At 44.9% G+C, this 15760-nt stretch overlaps 1 protein-coding gene across 1 annotated transcript in view; it reads left to right on the top strand.

Moving 5' to 3' along the window:
- Window positions 1-15760, top strand: part of LOC140725784 (dynein light chain Tctex-type protein 2B-like) — a 70029-nt gene that overhangs the window by 50268 nt on the left and 4001 nt on the right. Inside the window, exon 4 of the mRNA XM_073041689.1 lies at window positions 14317-14380. Within this exon, the coding sequence (XP_072897790.1) occupies window positions 14317-14380 (64 nt within the window). The remainder of the gene's footprint in view (window positions 1-14316; window positions 14381-15760) is intronic.

Below are 15760 nucleotides of genomic sequence, written 5' to 3' on the forward strand. Positions count from 1 at the left end.
ATGTTCACTCAACCTATGTTCATAAGGCATGCTACGCAATCCAGGCAACATCCTTGTAAACCTCCTCTGCAGCCTTTCTGTCATTTCCACATCCTTCCTGTAGTGAGGTTGACCAGAACTGAGCACAGTACAGTACTCCAAGTGGGGCCTGACCAGGGTCCTATATAGCTAAAACATTGCCTCTTGGCTCTTAAACTCAGTCCCACGGTTGCTGAAGGCCAATGCACCGTATGCCTTCTTAACCACAGAGTCAACCTGCACAGCAGCTTTGAGTGTCCTATGGACTCGGACCCCAAGATCCCTCTGAACCTCCACACTGCCATGAGTCTTACCATTAATACTATATTCTGCTATCATATTTGTCCTACCAAAATGAACCACCTCACACTCTGGGTCGAACTCCATCTGCCACTTCTCAGCCCAGTTTTGCATCCTATCAATGTCCTGCTGTAACAACTGACAGCCCTCCACGCTATCCAAACACCCCCAACCTTTGTGTCATCAGCAAATTTATTAACCCATCCCTCCACTTCCTCATCCAGGTCATTTATAAAAATTACGAAGAGAAGGGGTCCCAGAACAGATCCCTGAGGCACACCACTGTCGACTGACCTCCGTGCGGAATATGACCCGTCTACAACCACTCTTTGCCTTCTGTGGAGAAGCCAATTCTGGATCCACAAAGCAATGTTCCCTTGGATCCCATGCCTCCTTACTTTCTCAATAAGCCTTGTATGGGGTACCTTATCAAATGTCTTGCTGAAATCCATTTACACGACATCTACTGTTCTACCTTCATCAATATGTTTAGTCACATCCTCAAAAAATTCAGTCAGGCTCGTAAGGCACGACCTGCCTTTGACAAAGTCATGCTGACTATTCCTAATCATATTCTACCACTCCAAATGTTCATAAATCCTGCCTCTCAGGATCTTTTCCATCAACTTACCAACCACTGAAGTAAGACTCACTGGTCTATACTTTCCTGGGCTATCTCTACTCCCTTTCTTGAATAAGGAAACAATATCTGAACCCTCCAATCCTCCGTCCCCATTGATGATCATTGCCAGAGGCTCAGCAGTCTCCTCCCTCGCCTCCCACAGTAGCCTGGGGTATAACTCGTCTGGTCAAGTCAAGTCAAGTCACTTTTATTGTCATTTCGATCGTAATTGCTGATACAGTACATAGTAAAAATGAAACAACGTTTTTCAGGACCATGGTGTTACATGACACAGTACAAAAACTAGACTGAACTACGTAAAAAAAAACAACACAGAGAAAGCTACACGAGACTACAGACCTACACAGGACTGCGTAAAGTGCACAAAAACAGTGCAGGCATTACAATAAATAATAAACAGGACAATAGGGCAAGGTGTCAGTCCAGGCTCTGGGTATTGAGGAGTCTGATAGCTTGGGGGAAGAAACTTATATAGTCTGGTCGTGAGAGCCTGAATGCTTCGGTGCCTTTTCCCAGATGGCAGGAGGGAGAAGAGATTGTATGAGGGGTACTTGGGGTCCTTCATAATGCTGTTTCCTTTGCAGATGCAGCGTGTAGTGTAAATATCTGTGATGGCAGGAAGAGAGACCCCGATGATCTTCTCAGCTGACCTCACTATCCGCTGCAGGGTCTTGCGATCCGAGATGGTGCAATTTCCGAACCAGGCAGTGATGCAGCTGCTCAGGATGCTCTCAATACAACCCCTGTAGAATGTGATGAGGATGGGGGGGTGGGAGATGGACTTTCCTCAGCCTTCACAGAAAGTAGAGACGCTGCTGGGCTTTCTTTGCTATGGAGCTGGTGTTGAGGGACCAGGTGAGATTCTCCATCAGGTGAACACCAAGAAATTTGGTGCTCTACGATCTCTACCGAGGAGCCTTCGATGTTCAGCAGGGAGCGTTCGCTCCATGCCCTCCTGAAGTCAACAACCGTCTCTTTTGTTTTGTTCACATTAAGAGACAGGTTGTTGGCTCTGCATCAGTCCGTTAGCCACTGTACCTCCTCCCTGTAAGCTGACTCGTCGTCCTTGCTGATGAGACCCACCACGGTCGTGTCATCTGCGAACTTGATGATATGGTTCGAACTGTGTGTTGCAGCACAGTCATGGGTCAGCAGAGTGAAGAGCAGTGGACTGAGCACACAGCCCTGGGGAGCCCCCGTGCTCAGTGTGATGGTGTTGGAGATCCCGATCCGGACTGATGGAGATCTCCCAGTCAGGAAGTCTAGGATCCAGTTGCAGAGGGAGGTGTTCAGGCCCAGTAGGCTCAGCTTTCCAGTCAGTTTCTGAGGGATGATTGTGTCGAATGCTGAACTGAAGTCTATGAACAGCATCCGAACGTATGTGTCTTTTTTGTCCAGGTGGGTTAGGGCCAGGTGGAGGGTGGTGGCAATGGCGTTATCTGTTGAGCGGTTGGGACAGTACGCAAACTGCAGGGGGTCCAGTGAGGGGGGGCAGCAGGGTCTCATGACGAGCCTCTCAAAACACTTCATGATGATGGATGTAAGTGCAACAGGACGGTAGTCATTTAGGCAGGACACTGAAGACTTTTTCGGCACGGGGACAATGGTGGTGGCTTTGAAGCACGTTGGAATGGTGGCGCTGCTCAGGGAGATGTTGAAGATGTCAGTGAGAACATCTGCTAGCTGGTCTGCACATCCTCTGAGCACTCTACCAGGGATGTTGTCTGGTCCAGCAGCCTTCCGTGGGTTGACCCTGCACAGGGTTCTTCTCACATCGGTCACGGTGAGACACAGCACTGGCCATTTGGAGTGGGGTGGGTGGACCTCCGCACTGCCACATCATTTTCCGCCTCAAACTGGGCGTAGAAGTTTTTCAGTGCATCTGGGAGGGAGGTATTACCCGCACAGTCAGGTGAAGTTGTCCTGTAATTGCTGATGTCCTGGATGCCCTTCCACATGCGCTGCATGTCGCCGCTGTCCTGTAAGTGGCTGTGGATTCGCTGGGCGTGTGCATGCTTTGCCCCTGTGATGGCCCGGGACTGTTTGGCCCTTGCTGTTGTTAGAGCTGCCTTGTCGCCTGCTCTGAAGTCGGAGTCACGGGACCTCAGCAGCGCACGCACCTCCGCGGTCATCCATGGCTTCTGGTTAGCACATATAGTGATGGTCTTGGACAGAGTAACATCATCAATGCACTTGCTGATGTAGCTGGTCACTGATGCTGTGTACTCCTCTAAGTTGGTAGAGTCGCCATCGGTTGCAGCCTCCCTGAACATGTGCCAGTCTGTGTGCTCAAAGCAGTCTTGAAGAGCAGAGATGGCGCCTGCTGGCCAGGTTTTCACCTGCTTCTGAACTGGTCTGGAGCGCCTGACGAGCGGTCTGTATGCTGGGATTAGCATAACAGCGTTGGGGATGTTTGTGTAAACCAGGTCCAATGCGTTCTCCCCTCTCGTTGCAAAGACCACATACTGAGGGAATTTGGGGAGCACTGACTTAAGGTTCGCGTGGTTAAAATCACCGGCGACAATAAACAGACCATCAGGGTGTGCATTCTGCAGTTCGCTAATAGCCCCTCGCTAATAGTTCACAGAGCGCCTCCTTAGCATTAGCGCTGGGGGAATGTAGACACCGAATATAAGGATAGAGGTGAATTCCCGTGGCAAATAATATGGTCTGCATCTAACAGCCACAAACTCCACTAGCCATGAGCAGTGTCTGGAAACCAGCACAAAGTTCTTATACCATTCCGTGTTGATGTAAATACACACACCACCACCGTGAGTCCTGGAAACTTATCCAACAGAATGCTTTCCAAAAGCTCTAGCACATCCTCTTAATATCTATACACTCGAGCTTTTCAATCCAGTGTAAGTCAGCCTACAATCGTCAAGATCCTTTTCTATAGTGAATACTGAAACAAAGTATTCATTAAGTACCTCTGCTATCTCCTCTGGTTTCATACACACTTTTCCACTGACACACTTGATTGGTCCTATTCTCTCACGTCTTATCCTCTTGTTCTTCACATACTTGTAGAATGTCTTGGGGTTTTCCTTAATCTTGCTCGCCTAAGCCTTCTCATAGCCCCTTCTGGCTCTCCTAATTTAAGTTAAGTCAAGTCACTTTTATTGTCATTTCGACCATAACTGCTGGTACAGTACATAGTAAAAATGAGACAACGTTTTTTCAGGACCATGGTATTACGTGACACAGTACAAAAACTAGACTGAACTACGTAAAAAACAACACAGAAAAAAACTACACTAGACTACAGACCTACCCAGGACTGCATAAAGTGCACAAAACAGTTCAGGCGTTACAATAAATAATAAACAAGACAATAGGGCAGTAAGGTGTCAGTCCAGGCTCTGGGTATTGAGGAGTCTGATAGCTTGAGGGAAGAAACTGTTACATTGTCTGGTCGTGAGAGCCCAAATGCTTTGGTTCCTTTTCCCAGACAACAGGAAGGAGAAGAGTTTGTATGAGGGGTGCGTGGGGTCCTTCATAATGCTGTTTGCTTTGCGGATGCAGCGTGTAGTGTATGTGTCCGTGATGGATGGAAGAGAGACCCCAATGATCTTCTCAGCTGACCTCACTATCCACTGCAGGGTCTTGCGATCCGAGATGGTGCAATTTCCGAACCAGGCAGTGATGCAGCTGCTCAGGGTACTCTCAATACAACCCCTGTAGAATGTGATGAGGATGGGGGGTGGGAGATGGACTTTCCTCAACCTTCGCAGAAAGTAGAGACGCTGCTGGGCTTTCTTTGCTATGGAGCTGGTGTTGAGGGACCAGGTGAGATTCTCCGCCAGGTGAACACCAAGAAATTTGGTGCTCTTAACGATTTCTACCGAGGAGCCATCGTTGTTGAGCAGGGAGTGGTCGCTCTGTGCCCTCCTGAAGTCAACAACCATCTCTTTTGTTCACATTCAGAGACAGGTTGTTGGCTCTGCACCAGTCCGTTAGCCACTGCACCTCCTCTCTGTAAGCTGACTCATCGTTCTTGCTGATGAGACCCACCATCATTTTTAAGCTTAATTCTTAAGCTCCTTCCTGCTAGCCTTATAATCTAATAGGTCTCTATCATTACCTATTTTTTGAACCTTTCGTAAGCTTTTCTTCTTAACTAGATTTTCAAAAGCCTTTGTACGCCACAGTTCCTGTACCCTACCATCCATTCCCTGTATCATTGGAACGTACCAGTGCAGAACGCCACGCAAATATCCCCCGAACATTTAAAGAGCAAACACGAGGAAATATGCAGATGCTGGAAATTCAAACAACACACACAAAATGCTGGTGGAACACAGCAGGCCAGGCAGCATCTATAAGGAGAAGTACTGTCGACGTTTCGGGCCAAGACCCTTCGTCAGGACTAACTGAAAGGAAAGATAGTAAGAGATTTGATAGTAGTGGGGGGAGGGGGAAATGCAAAATGATAGGAGAACACCTTTCCAGCTCTTAGCTTCATCCCACCCCCTCCAGTCTTCTCCTATCATTTTGCATTTCCCCCTCACCCCACTACTTTAAAATCTCTTAGTATCTTTCCTTTCAGTTAGTCCTGATGAAGGGTCTCGGCCCAAAACGTCGACAGTGCTTCTCCTTATAGATGCTGCCTGGCCTGCTGTGTTCCACCAACATTTTGTGTGTGTCCCCTGAACATTTGCCACATTTCTGCCATTTACCTGAGGACATCAGCTCCCAATTTATGCTTCCAAGTTACTGCCTGATAACCTCATATTTCCCCTTACTCCAATTAACTGCTTTCCACACTTGTCTGTTTCTATCCCTCTCCAATGCTATGGCAAAGGAGATAGAATTGTGACCACTATCTCCAAAATGCTCTGCCACTCTCAGACCTGACACCTGATCAGGTTCATTCCCCAGTACCAGATGAAGTACAGCCTCTCCTGTAGATTTATCTACATATTGACCTAGTCATTTTAAGAGAAGTTTGAATAAATACATGGATGGGAGGGAAACAGAGGCCAAGGTCCAGGTGCAGGTTAATGGGTCTTGTTAGAGTAACAGTTCAGCATAGTCCAGATGAGCTTAAGGATCTGTTTCTGTGTTGTAGCATTCTGTGGCTGTATGAGTCACCAAATTATATAGCATGGAAACACGCTTCAGCCCAGTTTGTCAATGCTGACTAAGTTGTTTCCTTGTGCCAGTCCCACACATTTATCTGTATTTGGTCTGTATCCCTGTAAATCTTTCCTTATCCATGGGACCGTCTATGGCAGAGTTCAGACACCCCCCCCCCCCCACTCCCAATTCTCCTATCTTCTAAAGATCTCACCTTTTCAGCCATTTCTGATAAGACAATTTCACACCTGGGGAATTTGGCCTGCCTGCATTGTTAGCATACACTTTTATAATGAGAGATTGGAGAAGAAGGGACAGTGAGCCAGTGATTTTCTGACCCATATACTCAGCCCCACTCTCACTTATCCCCCACACAAAACTTGTGGAAAAGCATAAAACATAGGTTGCTTATTATGGCAACACTCACAGAGGAGAAAAAGGCACAACCGGTTCATTGTAGCACTTACGCTCCATACGAGCCTCTTCCAATTCTTCACAATTCCGATAGAACTGCCACTCACTGGATTTTTTTTTGTTTTTTTTTGCCCCATTCTCTGTAAACTCTAGAGGTTGTTGTGCATGAAAATCCCAGGAGTTCAGCAGTTTCTGAGATACTCAAACCACTCCGCCTGACACCAAATATCATTCAATCGTTATGGTCATTCCTTCCCCATTCTGATGTTTGGTCTGAAAAACAAATGAACCTCTTGACCATGCCTGCATACTTTTATGCATTGAGTTGGTGCCACATGATTGGCTGATTAAATATTTGCCTTAATGAGCAGATATACAGGTGTACCTAATGAAATGGTCGCCGAGTGTATGTCTTCTAGTTTTAGGCTCACAACCCTGGGTCAAAGACTGTGACCAGCTATGCAATCATGATTTTGTAAATCGTCACCCCTTTAAGTCTACTAGGATGAGATGAAGGGAATTGTGAAGAAATGGGAGAGGCTCGTATGGAACATAAGTGCTACAATGAACCGGTTGTGCCTTTTTCTCCTTTGTGAGTGTTGTCATAATAAGCAACCTATGTTTTATGCTTTTCCACAAGTATTGTGTGGGGCTAAGTGAGAGTGGAGCTGAGTATATGGGTCAGAAAATCACTGGATCACTGTCCCTTCTTCTCCAATCTCTCACGAAAAAAGAGTATGCTAACAATGGAGGCAGGTCAGATTCCCCAGGTGTGAAGGTTGTCTCATAGAAATGACTGAAAAGGTGAGATCTTTAGAAGGTAGGAGAATGGTGGGGGGGGGGGGGGGGGGGCGGTGGCGGTGCGGTGTCTGAATTCTGCCATAGCCAGTCCCAAGCCTGGGAAGGGGAAGGTTTAGACATGGGACTGGAAACCCCATCGCGTAAAAACCAAAGCCTACAGAAACACTAACAGAAGATCTAAAGACCTCATCCTTGGCAGTGAAAGGATTTTTCAAAATGGGCTACCCCTGGGGACAATTTGAAAGACTGGCTCAGGACAGGGGACTTTGACAAGCTTCTGATGGGGTAGGTAGGTTGAGCTTAATGATACATATGTGATCCTAAGGGGCTTGACATGTTAGGTGTTAATGTCTTGCTGCTTATAGAGTCATAGAGCACTACAGCACAGAAACAGGTCCTTTGGCCCATCTAGTATGTGTCAGCCTGGTTTTCTACCTTGCACCCCGATCATTGGGCTCCATACCTCTCCTAAGCATTTACTTGTCCAAACTTCTCTTAAATGTCGAAATCGAACCCGTATCTGCCGGTTTTGCTGGCAGCTCATTCCACACTCTCACCATGCTCTGAGTGAAGAAGTTACCCATCGTGTTCCCATTAAACTTTTCACTTTTCACTGTTAACCTATGACCTGTAGTTCTAGTCTCTCCCAACTTGAGGGGAGAAAGCCCGCTTGCATTTACCCTATCTTACCCCCTCATAATTTTGTATACATCTATCAAATCTCCCCTCATTCTCCTACACTCCAGGGACTAAACGTCACCTATTCAGCCTTTCCTTACAACTCAGATCCTCAAGTACCGACAACATCCTTGTAAATTTTGTTTGTACTCTCCAATTCTTTCCTGTAGGTAAGTGACCAAACTGTACACAGTATTTCAAATCTGACCTCACAAACGTCTGATACAACTTCAACATAACATTGCAACTCCTGTTCTCAGTACTCTGATTTGTGAAGGCCGATGTGCCAGAAGCTGCTGAATAAGGGATATAGTTACAAGAAAAGGAGGATGTAATTTAAATCTGCGTAAGAATTTAATCTTTTAGATGTTGGTGGAACACTAGAATCTCTAACCTCTATTGAGCGGCTGTCGACTCATTGTCGGCCTCTTATCATTTTTGAAACCAGAATCCGAATCAGTTCAGTTGTCCAAGATAGATCCTATGAGATGCTGACACCCAGGAACTTGAAACTGCTCACTCTTTCCACTTCTGATCCCTCGAGGAGAACTGCTGTGTGTTCCCTTGACTTCCCCTTTCTGAAATCCACAATTAATTCCTTGGTTTTACTGACGTTGAGTGCAAGGTTGTTATTGTGACACCACTCAATCAGCTGATCTATCACTCATCATCACCATCTGAAATGCTGCTAACAATAGTTGTCAATCTTCAGGCCATGCCACTAATATTTGTGCTAATATTATTTTGTGCTTGTATGTGCTGAATTGTAAATACAGGTGCGACTATATGTACTGTGTCTTGCACCTTGGCCCCAGAGGGATGATGTTTCATTTAGCTATATACATGTGTATGGTTGAATGACAACAAATTTGAATTTACACTTGAACCTCTTCACTCAGAGGGTGGCATGAGTGTGAAGTGAGCTGCCAGTGGAAGTGGTGGGTGTAGGTTCAATTCCAACATTTAAGAGAAGCTTGGATGGGAGGTGTAGGGAGGGCAGAATAATAGTTTGGCACAAACTAGATGAGCCAAAGGGTCTGTTTTCTGTGCTGCAGTGCTCTATGACACTATGATATTCACCACTGTCTCCCATGCCAATTCAGCCTCTGGAGATCATGATCACGTACCGGGAACAAAGCTGCTGGTCTAATGAGCAGCAGTGATTCCTGCTCTCTGTGTGTCCTGAAGCCTGGACTACCTAACGCAGGCACCGCAGTGCGCTGGAGAAAAACTGTCTCTGCAAAATCTGAAACACGAGATTCTGCAGATGCTGGAAATCCATTGTAACACACACAAAATGCTGGAGGAACTCAACAGATCAGTCTCACTCAACATCAGTGGAGAGGAATAAAGAGTCTTCATTTCAGGCTGAGCCCTTTCATTAGGACAGTTACTGCAAATTCCTCCAAGTTTGCTGGAGTCCTGATTATAGACAGATTCCTGAACGAAGTACTCTCTTCCATGCTCTATCAAGGAGATTACCAGGTGAACAGGAAAAGATTTAAAGTTTCCTTGAAGGTGGTTCTTGAACCAACATTAAAAGTTCAAAGTAAATTTCTGATCATAGTAAATATATTATTGCAGTTAAGCAGGACATATTGGAACCAATTAAGTGGCTGCTCCAATTATCTGAAGTTTCATGAAAATAGTTAAAAAAGGTATATAAAAGACAAATTACTGTTTAACTGAATATCAAATCATTTATTTAAATGAAATACAGAACAAATTAAAACACTACCAATAGTAGTACAGTGGTATAAACTGCATTAGTTAGTATGGTTACCAAGAAAGGATAGTACACTGGCACAGTACTTGATTGGTATACTATCCATTCTTAGCTGCTTAAAGCATCAAGGTTTAACACTTTTCGCAATAACCAACAATTTATTTTTATCAGATCCTGATATCTTTGAACAACACACTACAGTTATATGCTCATTGCTTTCTTTGAAACTGATAGTTTTATGTTTTTGAAGCAAAGGGAACTGTCTGGTGTGACACAAAAATAGGTCTATTGTAGATATCATCTGCTCAAAATGTTTGAAGCAAGTCAGGAAGTCTTGTATATTTCCATGTTACTGCTCCTTTCTCACTGTGTGCTGTCTTGTACTTAATGTGGTGTGTACATTTCCATCGAGACAACCAACCAGGGATGTTCCTTGTGTAATGTCCATTCTTCACACAGTTTATCTTGCTGATGTATCAAGCGTGAAATACGTAGTAGATTTCACCACTCCAGTTATCTCTGCCAGCTGACGATGAGGGGTGTTAGGTGGATGGCTTTTAATTAGGTCCAATGAGGTAATATTTTTGGCTGGTGTCAAATCTTTTCAGGGCAAGGGTCTCAAAAAAATTTGAAGTAAAAAAACCCCAAAATATCAAAAATCACTGCTTTTTGAATCAGTCTCTGTTGATCCAAATGAATAACTTCACACAAGCACATGCAACTGACACAACTGTTTGCTCTATGACTAACAGCCACAAAAGTGCATGTGACTGATTGTCTCCTATCTCAATTAAGCGGCATAGTGTCCCAACTAAACAAAGGATATCCAGGTTATTTTCTCAATTTGTTTTTGTTCCTTAAGAGTTGTCCCAAATAAGCAGCTGTCACGATTAACCGATGGTCCAATTAACTGTAATCCACTATACTACCTTGAGAGTCTTGTGGGCATGCACAGTAAAACAGAAATTTAAAAGAATTAATGAAAAAGCTCCATACAAACACTGACAAACAGCCACTGTGCTGTACAAAAGAAGTCAAACTGTAAATAATAATAAAAAATTTAAAAAAGTAAATAAATAATACTGAGAACATGAGTTGTTGAGTCAGAAAGTGAGCCTGTAGGTTGTGGAATCCGTTCAGTGTTGAGGTGAGTGAAGTTATCCAGACCAGTACAGGACGCTAATGGCTGGAGGTAATAACTGTTTCTGAACCTGGAGGTGTGGGATTGAAGCCTCAATGGTGCCTCAACCTGCAGACTCGCCTTCAATTCATGTTCTCAGTCTTATCTTAATTTGCATAATTTGTTAATTTTGCATATTTTTTTTGCCAGTATTTGTTTATGTAAAGATTTTCATAAATTCTGTTGTATTTCTTTATTTTCTTGTAAATGCCTGCAAGAAATGAATCTCAATGGTGACATATACTCTGATAATATACTCTGACATATACTTCCTGTAGAAGTAGTAGAGGCCAGTTCAGTTGTGTCATTTAAGGTAAAATTGGATAGGTATATGGACAGGAAAGGAGTGGAGGGTTATGGGCTGAGTGCGGGTAGGTGGGACTAGGTGAGATTAAGAGTTCGGCACGGACTAGGAGGGCCGGAATGGCCTGTTTCCGTGCTGTGATTGTTATATGGTTATATGGTTATAATAAACTACTTTGACTTTGAGCCAACCTGCAAAATCCACGTTGCTAGGATTTAGCAACACTATGCACTTTGTCACTTTGTGGTACAGTAGACCAATTTTTGTTAAAATTGGGTAGTTTGTTTTTCTTGTGAATGTTTATTTTAATTTTTATTCAGTTTTAGAGATACAGCACAATAACAGGCCATACCGGCCCAACAACCCCACGGTGTCCAATTTCACACATACGACCAATTACCCTACTAACCCATACATCTGTGGACAGTGGGAGGGAACTGGAGCACTTGGATGAAACCCATGCGGTCATGGGGAGAACATAGCAAACTCCTTACCAACACAATAGGATTGGAACCCCGATCTTATAGCTGGCTCTGTAAAGGGAAGCATTAACTGCTACCCTACGGTGCTGGCCTATCTGATGCTCTATAAGGACAGACGAACCGGGATTGTAAGGGGGTAAAATTAAGCCCTCTGAAGCTGAAGTGTGATGCTGTGCTAGTTGGATGAGGGCCAACACTGACTCCTACCAACAAAAACAGCACTGACTAGGAAGAAAGATCCAGCTTGCCGGATGAAGGCAGATTCCCTCCCACAGCCACAGCTCTGTACAAACCCTTAGTTAATCCTGTGACTAGAAGAATTCCAAGCATCAAACATTTCAGGTTTATCAAGTTTAGAAAGTAGGGTTTGAAGAAGTTTAAGCTTCTGAACAGTTAATTTAAAGCAAAGTGGTGCACGGATGTCTCTTAAAAGTCTCTAATGTTTCTGCCTCTACCACTACCCCAGGCAGCACATTCCAGACACCCACCCCTCTCTGTAAAAAAAACCTTCCCCCTCAAGTCTCCTTTGAATTTACCCCCTTGGGTTTTATAAACCCTTGCAACTGTTCTTCCAACAAGCAGAGAAGTTGTTTGCTTAATCTGTTGGATATCACAAAGTCTCAGCATCAATGGCTCAGAAACACTGACTACGTTGTTCTTGAACCAGCCGGCACAACGCTACTCATTACAGTTTAGCAGTACGAAAGGTCAGCTTTATTTGTCACATGAACATTGAAACAGTGAAATGTGTCAAATCAACTAGGACTATTTTGAGCACTTGGCACTAATACGGACTTGGTTGCTTTTTTCTTCTAATTGTTCTCGTATAAGTTTGTATAATTCACATATAATTTGTTTTGTGATGCAGCTGCAGGGTTTCATTACTCCTGTGGTATGTGTAGCCTGTAACGAGGTTGGACAAACTTGGGTTGTTTTCTCTGGAGCAGTAGAGGCCGAGGGGAGATCTGATAGAGGTTTATGAGGATATGAGTCGACAGACAGTGTTTTTTTCCCAGGGTTGAAATGTCTAATAGCAGAAAGCATGCTTTTAAGGTGAGAGGGGTAATTTCAAAGGAGATGTGAGGAGCAAATGTTTTACACATAGTGGTGGGTGTCTGGAATGTGCTGCTTGGGATACATTCCAGGCGGATCGAGGCGGATACATTCAGGATTTTTAAAAGATGTTTAGATATTCACATGAATATGAGGAAAATGGTGGGATATGAACATTATGTAGGCAGCAGGGATTAGTTTACTTGGTCATTTGATTACTCTTTTAATTGGTTTAGGACAACATCGTGGGCTGAAGCAATAACAATAAATGTGAATTTGAAAGTGAAGCTACCCGCAACTTCTGGGAATGTCTGGCCTGTGAACTGCGAGGTAGTATTCGGGATGGTATTGAGAACAGTGAGGAAGTGCACTGGAAGCATACAGAAGCCCCTTGTCAGAGGCAGACAGAGCTGCACTACCAGTCAAACCACCCACCTACTCAACCTTTGGCCACCACCTACCTCATCGATGAAAGAGCTGTGGTTACCGCATTGGCATCAACCCACAATACTTTATTATTTCAGTAGGTGAGTTAGTCTACCTTTCCTTTGGAGTTTGAGGAGATATGGTGTGTCACCAAAGACTAGCAAATTTCTACAGGTGTACCGTGGAGAGCATTCTAACAGGTTGCATTACTCTCTGGTATGGAGGGGCCACTGCACAGGGTCGGAAAAAGCTGCAGAGGGTTGTAAACTCAGCCAGCTCCATCGTGGACACTAGTCTCCCCAGCATCCAAGACTTGCCCTCTTCTCAATACTAGCATCAAGGCAAGGTATGGGAGCCTGAAGACACACACTCAATGTTTTAGGAACAGTTTCTTCTCCTCTGCCATCAGATTTATGAACAGTCAATGAACCCATGAATGCTACCTCACTGTTTCTCTTTAGCAACAAATGTCAGTGAGAATTAACTTGATGTCAGTGACCGGTGGGGAAGCACAGTCATCCTCTATCCCGAGGGAGTACGTAAGACATCTTGCTTCTGAAACAGATGGTTCCTGTTTTCAGTTCCCATTCTAGAGACGCAAGCAGAAAAATCCCAGGCTGATACTCCAAAGTAGTACTGAGGGAGTGCTACTCAGGGAACACCTTCAGATGCTGTGCTAAATCACGACGTACGCAGAATGATGGTACGATAGCCTAGCAGTTGGCATGATGCTAATATAGCGTCAGGAACCCGTGTTCATTCCTGCTGCTGTCTGTATGTTCTCCGGTGAAGGTGAGTTTCCTCTGGGTGCTCCAGTTTCCTCTCATATTACAGAGACATTCCATACATGTTAATGAGTTAATTGGTTTCATGGGTGTAATAGAGTGGTGTGAGCTTGTTGGCCAAGAAAGGCTTGTTACCATGATGAGTATGAAAGCCAGTGAAAACTACTTAGAAGAAAAACACAGTAGTCACTCTGTATCCCACACCATTATTTCTCAAATAATATCTACCTAAATAAAAAAATGTGCCATGTGGGTTCTTGCTATGAACGAAATGGCTACCGTGTTTCTGACATCACAATAGTGGCTGTAATGTATTTTTGGTACTGTATTTCTGAAAGGAACACGAGGCACTTTAGAAAATGAAATATATGATTACTTCTTAAAGCATTACTCACTATAAAAATTATCTGTTATGTTCCTTCAGGATGGCTGCGCGTTGCTTCTGGGATGCCGACACGGATAACTTTGCACAGGCAGTGTTCATGAATGTAAGTGAAACAGAATCAGGTTTATTATCACTGACATATGTTGTGAAATTTATTGTTTTGTGTCAGCGGTACATAACTAATCTATAAATAACAATAAGGTAGTTAAGCCCATTACCCCTACTGGGACATAGGCTGCTGACAGCAGCAGGCCAGAGTCCGCTGTCCTGGGCCAGTCTTTCATGTTGTCCCCAGGTGTAGCCCATCTTCGAAGATCCTTTCTCTTCCAGGGATGTGGTCTTCAGAGATTCTGTTGCTGTTTCTGTAGCTCTGGGTTTATACCGGATAGGGTTGCTAGCTGCATGCCCAACCCTCCCTCTTTCACAGCCAGGCTTGAACTGTCCGAGGGGCATATCAATTACAATAAGAATATATAAAAAATTAAGTAAGTAATACAAAAGAGAGCAACAACATACACAAATTGCTGGTGGAACACAGCAGGCCAGGCAGCATCTATAGGGAGAAGCGCTGTCGACGTTTCGGGCCGAACTAACCGAAAGGAAAGGTAGTAAGAGATTTGAAAGTAGTGGGGGGAGGGGGAAATGCGAAATGATAGGAGAAGACCGGAGGGGGTGGGGTGAAGCTAAGAGCTGGAAAGGTGATTGGCAAAAGTGATACAGAGCTGGAGAAGGGAAAGGATCATGGGATGGGAGGCCTCAGGAGAAAGAAAGGGGGGGAGCACCAGAGGGAGATGAAGAACAGGCAAACAACTAAATATGTCAGGGATGGGGTAAGAAGGGGAGGAGGGGCATTAACGGAAGTTAGAGAAGTCAATGTTCATGCCATCAGGTTGGAGGCTACCCAGCTGGTATATAAGGTGTTGTTCCTCCAACCTGAGTATGGATTCATTTTAACAATAGAGGAGGCCATGGATAGACATATCAGAATGGGAATGGGACATGGAATTAAAATGTGTGGCCACTGGGAGATCCTGCTTTCTCTGGCGGACCGAGCGTAGGTGTTCAGCGAAACGGTCTCCCAGTCTGCGTCAGGTCTCACCAATATATAAAAGGCCACACCGGGAGCTCCGGACACAGTATATCACACCAGCCGACTCACAGGTGAAGTGTCGCCTCACCTGGAAGGACTGGGGCCCTGAATGGTGGTGAGGGAGGAAGTGTAAGGGCAGGTGTAGCATTTGTTCCGATAACAAGGATAAATGCCAGGAGGGAGATCGGTGGGAAGGGATGGGGGGGACGAGTGGACAAGGGAGTCGCATAGGGAGCGATCCCTGCGAAAAGCAGGGGGGGGGAGGGAAAAATGTGTTTGGTAGTGGGATCCCGTTGGAGGTGGCGGAAGTTACGGAGAATTATACGTTGGACCTGGAGACAGGTGGGGTGGTAGGTGAGGACAAGGGGAACCCTATCCCGAGTGGGGTGGCGG

Source organism: Hemitrygon akajei, chromosome 3, assembly GCF_048418815.1.
Source record: "Hemitrygon akajei chromosome 3, sHemAka1.3, whole genome shotgun sequence".
Taxonomy (NCBI): domain Eukaryota; kingdom Metazoa; phylum Chordata; class Chondrichthyes; order Myliobatiformes; family Dasyatidae; genus Hemitrygon; species Hemitrygon akajei.